Source organism: Elephas maximus, chromosome 25 (genome assembly GCF_024166365.1).
Source record: "Elephas maximus indicus isolate mEleMax1 chromosome 25, mEleMax1 primary haplotype, whole genome shotgun sequence".
NCBI lineage: Eukaryota > Metazoa > Chordata > Mammalia > Proboscidea > Elephantidae > Elephas > Elephas maximus.
This window is the reverse complement of record NC_064843.1, coordinates 46,964,901-46,978,564: the sequence shown is the minus strand read 5'-3', so window position 1 is coordinate 46,978,564 and position 13,664 is coordinate 46,964,901. Positions and strand designations below refer to the sequence as shown.

The following is a 13,664-nucleotide window of genomic DNA, read 5'->3' as shown; positions in this document are numbered from 1 at the left end:
ACAGATGAATAAGTGGAGGCACAGGCAGAAGGAACAACTCACTTATGCTCATTAACGGCCAAACTGACACCAGAACCACTCTCCCAGTCCCATCCCTATTTACTGTTCAGTATACCTAAGAATTCAATACTTCCTAAGAATCCTGAGGATTAAGAAATAACTTTCAGCGGCATTTTTCAAACCTTTTTGACCATGGCTCATAGTAAGAAATAAACTATGTTTTGACCCAAAACATGCACTAACACACAGGAAAAAAAATTCACAAAACAATATGCTGTATACAAGACACTCTGGTACTTTCTCTTGTAGTCAACTCTATTTCATCTTTTTAATGCTACACATGAACCACTAAATTGATCTGCTGGGTCAAGAGACACTAATAGATCAGAAATCATAGTGACAAATGTTCTTCTTCAAGCCAAGATCTTTTTGAAAAGAAAGATCCAGAGAGTATGTGCATATAGGAGAAGAAGAATATATATACCACAGATCCTGACCCTTACATGTGCTTTAAAAATCTGGCGGGGAGGAAGAAAACAAGAAGGGAAAAACAAATACATTTTAGATTTCAAAAGATAAGATTTTTTTTCTTCCACTTTTTACATTTGGGTTAAAAATCTCCCAATTTCTCTCCAGTGAGAAATTTCAAAACTGAAAACTTGAACAAAGGCTATGCACAGAAACACAGATCTGGAATTATAAGCCTTATGTTGGGAGTCAACATTTAAATTTATTAACAGTCCAACACAGAGAAGCTTTTCCATTTTCTATAAATGTTATTTCTAATCACAGCAGGCCTAGAAAATCATTCATTTTCAACTAGATCTTGAATTTTTATGTAATGAGATGCTGAGAAAACAGAAATACTATGAAAACACAGATAAATATTTGTGGGGTGCCTGGGTATTTTGATAAATAATATCTGCTCCACAAATGTTCTCCTTCCTTTATGGCCCATAAACCCCACAGAAAGTCATCTACTCAATCTCTCCTCCTGTTAGGCTGCCCTTTCGTCCTAAGTTTCCAAGCTTCTTGCGCTCCATACAGGTATCTTTATGCTTTTTCATCTTAGTCAGTAGCCAACTCAAAGGTCTCCTCACATTTAGTTTTCCTCCTCAGAACCATATACTTCCTTCTACTAGTCATTCTGGAATATTCTGGTGGACAGCTAGTCTCTCTTCTGGCCCACACCATATAGAGCCACTGCCATGTGGAGGATATTATTGACTAGTTTCACATGAAACACTCATAGAAACCTTAAAAATAAAAACCTTTCTTTTTATTTTTTACATTTTCCTGGAGATCATTTTAACTGTTTCAGCAATAAAAGCAGCATCTGGGCATTTGCTCTATGGTATACTTTGCCAGAATCTACTGCCTCATAAGAAGTCCATCCTCAAGAGAAGCATTTTCAGAACTAATAATCATTTTAAGGTCTTTTGCAGAGGGTCGGCACTATGGGGTGCCCGAGGATGGAAAAGGCAGCTCGTGGAAGCCAGCTTAGAGAGAGGATGAGGCATTCTGTCTTCAAACGTTATTTCAGCAGCTGGACAAAACATCACCAGAACCCAGTGCTTCCAATGAAATTGTCAATACTTTCCAATCTTTTAAGTCTTAAGGAAGTTTGAGCTGGGGTTTTCTTTTGCAACTTAAAAGATTTTTTCAACAGATATTAATATTCACTTCCTTCTGATTGTCATATACAAAGCCTCTGTTAGCTGGGCCTCTCCTCAAACCCCTTTTTATCACACAAATCTTTACAAGTTAAGTGAGTGAAATGAAAACTACAAATCTGACCAGAATTTTTTAATAATAAAAATGAAAATAACAATGATCATACCAACAATAGTGTCTAACATTTACCAGTTACCATCAAGTCGGCTCTGACTCATGGCAACTCCATGGATGTCAGAGCAGAACTGTGCTCCGTAGGGTTTTCAATGGCTGATTTTTCAGAAGTAGGTAGTGAGGCCTTTTTTTTTTTGAGGTGTCCCAGTGGTGCAATAGTTAGAGCTCGGCTGCTAACCAAAAGGTCAGCAGTTCGAATCCACCAGGAGCTCCTTGGAAACCCTATGGGGCAGTTCTACTCTGTCCTAGAGGGTCGCTATGAGTCAGAATTGACTCCATGACGAGTTTGGCTTTTTTTTTCTTTTGAGGCACCTCTAGGTGGACTCTAACGTCCACTCTTTTGGTTAGCAGCCAAGCGCGTTAACTGTTTGCATTACCCAGAGACTCCAGCTAACATTTAATGAGTGCCAATTATATACCAGCAATAAATGAAGGCAGTGATTCTCAAATTTTGCTGCAAATTTGTTTTTAAAAACCCCAATGCCCAGACTACATCCATGTCAATTAAATTCTTGTGGCGCCAGAATCTCTGGGAGTAGGAAACAGACTTTAGTATTTTTTAAAGCTCTCAGACAATTTCATGTGCAGTAAATCTAAGAACCTCTATGCTAAACATTTGCTAATGAGCTCTCTCATTTTGTCCTTACAGTACCATGTTAAGCAGACATTCTTCTTATTATCACCATTTCACAAATGCAGAAGAACACTGATGCTTAGGAAGTTCCCACAAGTAGCATGCCACAGAACCAGGCTTTGACAATATTAGAGTGAGGTTCTTGAACACCAGAAGAAATAGAAAGAAAACAAAAATAAAAATAAACAATTAACAACAGCAGCAGCAACAACAACAACAAAAAAAGAAAAGAAAAGAAGAAAGTGGATTACCCATAAAGAAATTGGTCCTTCAAGGAAAGAGTTGGTGGATAAAACAGTAAAAAAACCATTGCAGTTGAGTCAATTCTGACTCATTGCCACCTTATAAGACAGAGTAGAAATGCCCCATACGGTTTCCAAGGAGTGGCTGGTAGATTTGAACTGCCGGCCTTTTGGTTAGCAGCTGGAGCTCTTAACCACTGTGCCACCAGGGCTCCAAAACAGTAAAAGCCAGAATATTTTGAGTATTAAAGTCCATCCTTAAGAGAAGCATTTTAAGCTCTAGTAGTGGTTTTTCAGCTGAGCATAGTACAGACACTGGGTCTGTTCATTTATCAGCATTCAGTAGACATTTAACAGACTGCATCCATAAATGAAATACTTAACTGATAAGTAAGCTGTGTATTACAATAAAAGAGACAGAGTCAAGCCTGAAAGAAACCCTTCATGGGGCATAAGGACTGACTTTATTTGACTCCCCAATGCCTGGATACAAAGGGGTTCTGAAGTGGTGTAGGGAACTATCTTTAACAAATATTGACATTAAAATTCTAAGTGAGGTCAATAACTTGTGTTAAAAGACAAACTTCATGGCTATGTTATCAATAAGGTAGTTCTTGGAACTAACAGGCTCATATGAAACTTGGCTGAAACCTGGTTGGTAGGAAAAGAAAAAAAAAAAAAGGATACTTTCTTACATTAAAAACCATGAACAACTTTTGAATCATCATCAAAGCATTAATTTTGATAAGCCTCTCTGATAAGAAACTAAAAGACCAAACTATTTAAATTGCATTAGATCACTGAGAGATGAAGGTACCGCAAATAACTGACTAGTTTCACATGAAACACTCACAGAAACCTTAAAAACAAAAACCTTCATTCTTTTTATTTTTCACATGTTACTGGAGATCATTTTAACTCTTTCAGCATTAAAAGCACCGTCTGAGGCCCATAAAACAAAACGAGACTAAACAGGCACACCAGCCCACGGGCAAGGACAAGAAGGCAGGAGGGGACAGGAAAGCTGGCAACGGGGAAGCCCAGGTTGCAAAGGGGAGAGTGTGGACATTTCGTGAGGTTGGCAACCAATGTCACAAAACAATATGTGTATTAATTGTTTAATGAGAAACTAATTTGCTCTGTAAACCTTCATCTAAAGTACATTAAAAAAAAAAAACTTCACTGAGCTACATACATTTCGTACATTTTACTATGTTATAGTTCAATAAAAACATTTACTAAAAAGGAAAAAAAAATAAAAAGCAGTGTCTGAGCATTGGCTCTATGGTATAATTTTTTTACTGCATTGTTACGATTGTATCTGAAGAAATAATCAATGCAGGTGATTTTTTTTTTTTTTTCCGCCCAGCATCTCCAAAGCAACAAATCATTTCAGATGTCAAAGAAAGTAATTTGAATTTTTTTTTAAATATTTTTATTGTGCTTTAAATGAAAGTTTACAAATCAAGTCAGTCTGTCATACAAAACCTTAGATACATCTTGCTATATACTTCTATATATACATTTTTTTTTATACATACTTCTAGCTGCTCTCCCCCTAATGAGAAAGCACACTGCTTCTTTCCATCCTCTATTTCCGTGTCCATTCAGCCAACTTCTGTCCCCCTCAGCCTTCACATCTCCCCTCCAGGCAGGAGCCGCCCACACAGTCTCACATGTCTACTTGATCCAAGAAGCTCACTCTCTCACCAGTATCATTTTCTGTCTTATAGTCCAGTCCAATCCCTGTCTGAAGAGTTGGCCTCGGGAATGGTTCTGTCTTGGGCTAACAGAAAGTCTGGGGACCATGACCTCTGGGGTCCCTCCAGTCTCAGTCAGACCATTAAGTCTGGTCTTTAGTAGTTTGACTTTTGAAGAATAAAATAAATGTTCCAAGCAGATGCTCAATTAGAAAACTGACAGTTTTATATCAATTATTGGAAGAGGTATAAAGTTCCTAAGTGGCAACTGCTTGTCTTTACTGGCCAATATTCTTTGTTCCAGAAATGAAGTATTGAAAGCACTCAATTTTAAATACAATACAGAACACTTTTCCAGACTTTGATGGCGAGTGAATACATCCTTGTATCGCTTACCAGATAATCTAGGTTAAAAGAATATATGTATCGTCTTCATCCAACATTTAAGAAAAATCTTCAAAAAAATAAAGTACAAACATTGCCTTTTTCTTTTTTCTTAGCAACTTTTTCAAACCACAGCAAATGACACTGCACACAACTGATCCCAAGTACACTGGTATTCACCAGTAACGTTTACAGAAAGAAGACTTGATACCCCGTGGCTTCATGGGTTGAATTATTTCAACTGCAAAACATTTGAGCTATAAGTTCTCTTTCATCAGGTCTAGAAGTTAATTCATGCATGCTTATAAGGTTCAAGGAATTTTCTCAAATCATTTTAAGCACATTTTAATTATTTAGAAATACTGGGAAACTTTGGTATTACATCTTTTATTTTCAAAGAAAAATAAGATTAGAGGGCACAAAGCAAGCCCTTATGTCCAAATGCCCATGTATTTGTTTGCTGTTTCCGTCTTTTAGTAAAAGTGGAAGTGTTTAGTAAAAACCGGCTTTTGGAAAGACTGGCTGTATTATTGCGTTTTACACCACCTACAACAGAAAAACTTTTCATTGGGGCAATTAATTTATACCATGACACAGCTAAACAATCAAGGCAGCGACTGGTTCTGCACAAAGCCCTGCTTCCTACCTTGGGAGCTTTGGCGTGTTTCCCACATCTGGCATCCTTGACAAGGCTGAGGTCTAACAGCTCCGTCTCCTGGAAGACACAAATATGAAATCATTAAGAACCCACACCAATCTTTTTCTTTGTTTTATGTCATTGATATCACTTTAAAATAAATATTATTATCTTGAGGACTTCCTAAAAATTTTTCTGTGGTTGGGATATTTGTTTATCTTACATCACTTATCCATCGAGTTGGGAAGGAAACAAAAAGACCGCTAACTTCTCAGTTTACTATATATTCTAACACATTTTGGAAGGAAAATGTCCTACAAGCCATTCCTAAGGACTTCTTGCTTCACTATTAAAAAATTATCTTGGGAGTCACTCCACATGTATGCAAGGGTACAGGAGTAGGTATGGAGCATTAAGGAAGAGAGGCAGAAGATATTTTTATCAGTTTATACACATGTCCAGCTAACCTGGCCAAGATAAAGAGATGGATTTGCTTTGTTCATCCATCTATCCTTTTGTACTCATACCTCACACACTGATTATATATTTATTTATTCATTACACATTACTGGGAAGCCCTGGTGGCATAGTGGTTAAGAGCTATGGCTGCTAACCAAAAGGCCAGCAGTTCGAATCCACCAGGTGCTCCCTGAAAACCCTATGGGGCAGTTCTAGTCTGTCCTATAGGGTCGCTATGAGTCAGAATTGACTCGATGGCAATGGGTTTGGTTTTACACATCACTGAACACCTACAATAAGCATGTTATTCTAGGGGACAAGATGCATAAGATATGGTCTCTTCTCTTGACAGACCTGCCATCGAGTACAGAAGGAAATGTATATGTGTGAGACAAAGGACAGCATAGTAATGTCACATTTAGGGCTGAGTGCTATGAGGGATCAGCAGACAAAAGGTAGTTTTCCCTCGGGGACTCACAGAAACATTCACAGAGGAGTCATTAAGCATGGTGAAGAGGGTGTCAGTGGAAAAGAGCAAACTTATCTCAGTCAGAAGGGACAACATAAGCAAATACCCAGACAAGAAAGCACCAGAGGCTTGGATGGAACATTGAGACACCAGACACTGAAAGGCCTTCAAACACCTACAGATGGAGAAAATGGGGGTAGCAGGGAGGAAATGGGTAGAGATACACAGGGAGTGAGGAACAGTACAAGCAAAGGCACAGTGGCAGCAGAAAGACATCCGAGTGGAGACAAGTATTCCATTTGGTGGGAGCAGAGAACACATGAAAAGAAGTCATGGGAAATGAGACCAGAAAGGGATATTTGGCTGAAAGATGGAAAATCTGAAAGACCATCTAAGGACACTGAGCCGTGAAGTTTAGGAAACATAAGTCACCAAGAGCCAGAGAGAACTGTACTGGGTGAACAGAGTTGTCCAAAAATGACTCCAGATGTCCAACCTATGTTTCCTGGACAATGAGCCAGTTGGGATGGAGGAATCTAATTCCCTTCTTCTGGCAGAAAGCACTGTACCATAATTGAGCCTTCCCTAGACCTTCTGGACAGGAGTGGCTATAACTTCTCATAGTTCCCAAGGTCACCACATAGTGGCAGCTGGTATTCGACACAACTCCTCCAAACAACTGCCACTGAATCAAATGTCTGCTGCAAAATGATCTGATTATTCTCCTGCACCTAAGGTTGATCTCATGACTGTAGTATAATAAAGGTCAATTAGGAGGCTGGGTCCTTCCACCAGAATGCAAACCCATACAGCAAGTCCAACAGAACATCCTAGCCCCAGCACACCTCTCTAGGATGAAGGAAGGACAGGAAACTGGAAAACCAGATATGAGGAGACTGAACAACTCCACATCAGCAACTACCAAACCATTTGTTGGAAAAAGAAAGACATGAATGGAATCAAGCTTGAAGAGGATTAATCTAGAAGATGAGAACTGAGTGGAGAGGTGAGAGATGGGAGAGCTGATAAAGGTGGAGGTAATAGGAAGAGAGATGAGACAGATAATATAAAGGTATAACTGACCGAAGGAAAGAAGGGAGTCATATATAGCCCTGAGGTTTCCATCTTCCTTACTGTGACTTGGAAGTTTGGGCAAAAACGATAGTTCATTTTGAAGATGTTGGTTTGAGGGGTTTATCCAAATGGAAATGCCAGTCATGAATTCATGCAATCATTAGTTCTCGAATGCCTACAATACGTTAGGCATAGGCTAGGTACTAAGGTTTATACAAAACAAAAATATATAGAGGTTCCTGGTTTGAGAAGTACACAAATAAAAATAATTATTTATACTTTTGAACAAGACATTTAAAAGTGCACTGCAGACATGCAACCCACAGAAGGCTAGTGTCTTAGTCATCTTGTGCTGCTGTAACAGAAATACCACAAGCTGATGGTTTTAACAATGAGAAGTTTATTTTCTCACAGTCTAGTAGGCTAGAAGTCCATATTCAGGGCATCAGCTCCAGGGGAAGACTTTCTCTCTCTGTCAGCCTTCTCATCAATCTTCCCCTGGACTAGGAGATTTTCCATGCAGCGACACTGGGTCCAAAGGATGAGCTCTGCTCCCAACACGGCTTTCTTGGTGGCATGGGGTCCCCAACGCCCTGCTTGCTCCCCTTTCCTTTTATCTCTTGTAAGATAAAAGGCGGTGCAGACCACATCCCAGGGAAACTCCTTTACACTGGATCAGGGATGTGACCTTAGTAAGGGTATTACAATCCCACCCTATCCTCTTTAACACAAAATTACCATCAGAGAATGGAGGACAACCACACTGTACTGGGACTCATGGCCCTGCCAAATTGATACACACATTTTTGGGAGGGACATAATTCAATCCATGACAGCTAGTATCTTTTCAGCCAATACATGAGGATGAAACGGAGTCTGGCAGCCACGTAATTGGGGTGGGGTGGGGGAAAAGGGAGGTGTTTCAGGGAGAGGCAAGAGCAGGTACACAGAGGCTGGAGTGATGTTCAGGACACTGCAAGCCACTCTCGGATACAGAACTGGTGTATAGCCTCAGTATCTTTCTGATTTACTGGTTATTAAACAGGAGTTCTCTTTATAATTATTCATAAAACTGTGAACATTTATATTTGATGTACTTTTCCCTATAGGCTGTGTGAAGTTTAACATAGATGCACACACACACACACACACAATTGGTTTACCTAATTTTATTGCAACATTTTCTATTCAAGGAAATTCCTCCCAGTTGAACGAACAATAGACTTAAACTTTACTCGCTTATTTATACACACAAAGCCCCAAACTGAGTTCACAAAGCACTAGGCCTTAGCGGGCGGCATTGTGTAAACTTTATATTACAGATAATGAACACTATTTTCACTTTCAGTTCAAGAGGAAACGCTCATTCCCCGAGCCACACAGGGGTAGTTAATTCCAGCTGCCCGAGGGAGCCATTCCAATACCACAGCCACTAAGACACTTCTCTCGCTTGAGAGTAAAATTGTGTGTGTAGGAAGTTCACCGCGGGGTATTATCAGCGTGGGTAATGTGGCGTGGGAAACACCCAGGTGGGAAAGCTATCCAAAGACTTGTTCTGCTAGAAAGTAATGAAAATAGCGTCTTCCAATTCCATTACCATCCAGCAGCCACCCATCTGGGGTTTAACTACATCCCTTTCTCCTCCGCTAAAATGAAAACAAGGATCTCAAGGCACACGACCACAAAAATGTTATTTGTGTCATTAAAACTCTTTCTAGGTTAATTTTCTCGAGGTAATAGTCTTAACAACCCACTCTCATTATTAGAAAACAGTGAAATGGTCTCTTTCACAATCCACTTAAGAGTTAGTGTTTTCCAATGTTATAAATGTGCTATTCCTTTACACCTTTAAGGGAGGGAGGGGGAGGTCCCATGAATTACAAGCAGAAAACTTGAATAAGCCACAAAAATTAACTAGCTATGTAATTCAGGCAATCATTTTACTCCTCTGAGCATTAATTTTATCATCTATAAAATGAGTGGAAACCCTGATGGCATAGTGATTAAGTGCTACGATTGCTAACCAAAAGGTCAGCAGTTCGAATCTGCCAGGCGCTCATTGGAAACTCTATCGGGCAGTTCTACTCTGTCCCATAGGGTAGCTATGAGTCGGAATCGACTCGACGACAGTAGTTTTGGTTTTATTTTGGTATAAAATGAGTATAACATCTTCTGTGTCAAACTTAACTTGCATCAGATTCACCTAGAGGTTTGTTAAAACAGTTTGGCTGGGCTCCACCCATCAGAGTTTATGGTTCGGGAGGTCTACCTGAGGCCCAGCAATCTGCATCTCTAAAAAGCTCCCAGGTGATGCCAATGCTGCTGGTACAAATGTTGAGAACCACAGACTTTACCCTCACCTCATAGGGTGGCAGTCATAAGCCTTCTTGTGTAAGTCTGATTGATAAAGCTATAAAGTATCATTATACTATATTATGTTATATTACTATATATCTAAAACTGTCACTTCTTTACATAGAACCTATCAAACAAAAATGTACTTACTGTGTACAATATTTACAACAACATCATATTTACAACAGTGACAAGAAAAAAAAGTGTTTTATGTACACCCAAAAGCCTCAAGGGATTTGGTTTCTTGGTTTGGAGGTTTAGGGTCATGGTTTCATGGGACATCCCAGTTAACTGACCTAATAACGTGTTTAGTGCTTCTAGTCTACCTGCTGGTTGGTTGAATACTGCCTTGGGTCTTAAAAGCTTGCAATCAGCCATCCACAGCACAACAATTGGTCTCTACTCACCTGGAACAATAGAGGAAGCCGAGTCAGGAATAGAAGGAGGAAATAGAATGTGTGGCTAATTGTCTCCATGAACAATTGCTAGCTTTGCCACAAGACCAGAAAAACTGGATGGTACCCAGCTGCCATTACTGAAAATTTTGATCAAAGGTTCTATAGAAGAACCCTGATCAAAAAGGGGAAAATGCAGAAAGAATTTCAAATTCTCATGGATTCTAGACTTCCTGGAGCCATGAAGGTTGGATGAACCCTTGAAACTATTGCCTTAAGATAATCTTTAAAAACCTTAAACCAAAAATATCTCCTTAAGTCTTCTTAAAACTAAACAATAGTTTAGTTTAACTAGTAGAAAATATCTGCCTTGAGCATTACGCTCTTTTAAGAACTATCTGTATGGGATCAAACTGACAACAGCAACAGGAATAGCTCAGAAAAGGAGGGTGAGAAGAGTTGTATAACTCAAAGAACGTAATCGATGTCAGTAAATGGTACATGTAAAAACTGTTGAGCTGGTATATGTTTTGCTGTGTATATTCTCAACAACAACAAAATAAAATAAAATATATATATACCTACTGAATGCAAAAGTGCATCTAATGGAGAACAATCTACACTTAAATTTGATTTAACTGAGAAAGAACGATTAAATGACAAATGTTGTCAACTCCTATATTAATAGTAAGTGCCCCTGGTATTAAATTTTATCCTGTATAAGCAAACAGCTGTAAGTGCTTAGAATTGCAAGCAATCATTATAATCATTTTAAGTTTACTGAAAATGCTATATTATATAACTTCAGTGTTTTACTTCATAGCCTTAGAGATCCCTGATTTCCCAGATCTTTAGAAAACTAGAAGAAACAAATCTGTTCTCTGTGAGTTGAATCAACAATGGAAATGGGATTGGGATTCAAAGGCCTATGGCCTACTTGGATAAGTAAAGGAAGAAAAAGCTGAATACTTGACTCTGACTCATAGCGACCCAATGTGTGTCAGAGTAGAACTGCGCTCCATGGAGTTTTTAATGGCTGATGTTTTGGAAGTTGATCCCCAGCCCTTTTTCCAAGCTGCCTCTGGGTAGACTTGTACCTCAAACCTCTCAGTCAGCAACATGGGACTTCGAATAAGCTGGCAAACTCCCTTAATTTCCAAAGCCCCCAACGGCTCACTCCAAAGCTTGAAGACCACATTCCTCAGATACCCGACGCACCCACCCAAGTCCTCACGGATGTGCCTTTGCCCCTACTTAGGATAGATAAAAGTGAATTAACAGTAATTACGGAGTTCCTTGATATTGAATGAGTGATGAGAAAAGTGAGATGAGCAAACTTAAGGGAAGCTGAAATTGTCTCTGATGTTTACTATTCAGCAGAAAAATTTCAGTCCAACAGCCACAAACACACTGTGAGGTAGACGAACCATGAAATCCACTGCAAACTCCGGAAAGAATACAATTTAAAACTCAACTCTTTCCAGAATACCAATTTCTGTGCATTATCACCAAATTCCATTAGTCACCCAATATAATAACGTGCTTTAAATTCACACAATATATTCAGAGCTACAATTACAGTCATAAACATTTCACAGAGAAGATATTAATGGCTGGGCATGTGTGGGGTGATTATGTACACCTCCACGTGGGGTATATTCATTAAGTTGTTCAACTTCGACTTAGCAAAAGTAGAATATGTTAATATATTTTATTGACTTCCAAGCATCCCTACACTGCCCATTGTTCTAAAAATACATATTTTAGAATCCTTTAAAAAAGGGTTTTAACTTAAAGAGAGGCAGGTGGAATTGACTCAATTCTTCCTTAACTTTCACATTTGAGGGAGTGAAAAATCTATACAGTGTACCCCTCAAAAAAGAAAGAAAAAAAAAAATCCCTCCATTCTGTCCCACCTGGTCCTCTTGTTTCCTTTGTATATCAGACTCGACTTAGTTTTTTTTCTCTCAGTGTGCAATGGAGCCTTAGCGTAGGACATGCCAATGGAAATGAAGTACACAAGTTATCAATAACAACCACAGCAGAGAAAATAGGCAACACTTTGGAATTTTTTTTTTCTCTATTTAAGCAAATTAAGGCTTGATATAGTGTAAAGTTCATAGAGCTAGGAAGCAGAAAACTTAAAATCTCTCTTGGAACTATCACTTTTTATCTAGATTATATTAAGCCAGTTCCTACAGATGTCTGTGCCTTGTATTCTCTTCTGTCAAACAGAAGCGTGGATGCAAGCAACACCTTCCTCACTGGGCTGTTGCTACAGCAACTGAGACGTTACACTAAGACCTTCAGTTAGTAAGCAGAGAGTATTGCATACATACGGGCTCTTATGTTGGCAACATTTCCCATTTCATAGTGAAAGGGAAAAGGAAAGGGGTTTCCCCACTTGTCTGTGAATCCATTGACAGAAGGACCTTGCCCTTCCATCTCCATTTGTACAGTGCTTATCACAGAGCCCAGCATAAAGGCTGTGCACCATCCTCATTAATTGGATAAATGAAGTCTTGCTGAAGATATTACGTATTGTCAGACGCTGGTTTTAAGAGGAACACAGTACATACTCTATCAACCAGACTCAACTTTACCCAGAAAACCAACCAGGATTTCTAATTGTTACAAGCAACTGAGGGACATAGCAAGTTGCCTAAGGTAGGGTGTGAACTGACTTCCATGCCCTCATGTTCTCTTAAATGTTACAAAGTAAATGCAGAAAAAAGTAGGGAATCCAATGCTGGCTGCTGGTTTCTGTCTATTTTTTTCAATTTAAATGTTACCCATGACCCCAATTATTTGGCAAAGTGTTATTTGCAGACACAATGGGGAACAATAGGAGATACATTTTTATTTTCTTTCCCTTTTTTCCTTCTTTGTTCCATTGTCTCTCTTAACACATAAAGATTCCACCAAGGTATGGAGCTTATACATTACTCCAGGAGACAAAGTCAGGCTAGACGACGATACTGAACCGAATAGGCAAGCAATCTCCCTTACTGCATTTTTTTAATCCACAGGTGATGCTCAGAGAAGCAGAAACTTTGTGTGAGTCAAATGAATGAAAAACAAGTAGATCAGAAAAGAAAGTGAAGCCTGGAGAAATTTAAAGACCTGAATTTAGAGACCATTTCAAGAACAGATTTGATGCTTTGAACGCTAATGATTGAAGACCAGACGAGTAGTGGAATAACATCAAGGACGTCATACATGAAGAAGACAAGAGGTCATCAAAAAGACAGGAAAGAAACAAAAGACCAAAATGGATGTCAGAAGAGACTCTGAAAGTTGCTCTTGAACATAGAGTAACTAAAGCCAAAGGAAGAAACAATGAAGTAGAAGAGCTGAACAGAAGATTTTAAAGTGTGGCTCAAGAAGAAAAAGTATTATGATGAAATGTGAGAAGTCCTGGAGATAGAAAACCAAAAGGGAAGAACACTCTGGGAATTTCTCAAGCT

General features: G+C 39.0%; 1 protein-coding gene across 5 annotated transcripts in view; it reads right to left on the bottom strand.

The window, feature by feature from the left end:
- Positions 1-13,664, bottom strand: part of PLCB1 (phospholipase C beta 1) — an 844,448-nt gene that overhangs the window by 555,624 nt on the left and 275,160 nt on the right. For all 5 annotated transcript variants that reach the window (XM_049869953.1, XM_049869954.1, XM_049869956.1 and 2 more), the window contains exon 3: positions 5,455-5,523. In XM_049869953.1, the coding sequence (XP_049725910.1) occupies positions 5,455-5,523 (69 nt within the window). The remainder of the gene's footprint in view (positions 1-5,454; positions 5,524-13,664) is intronic.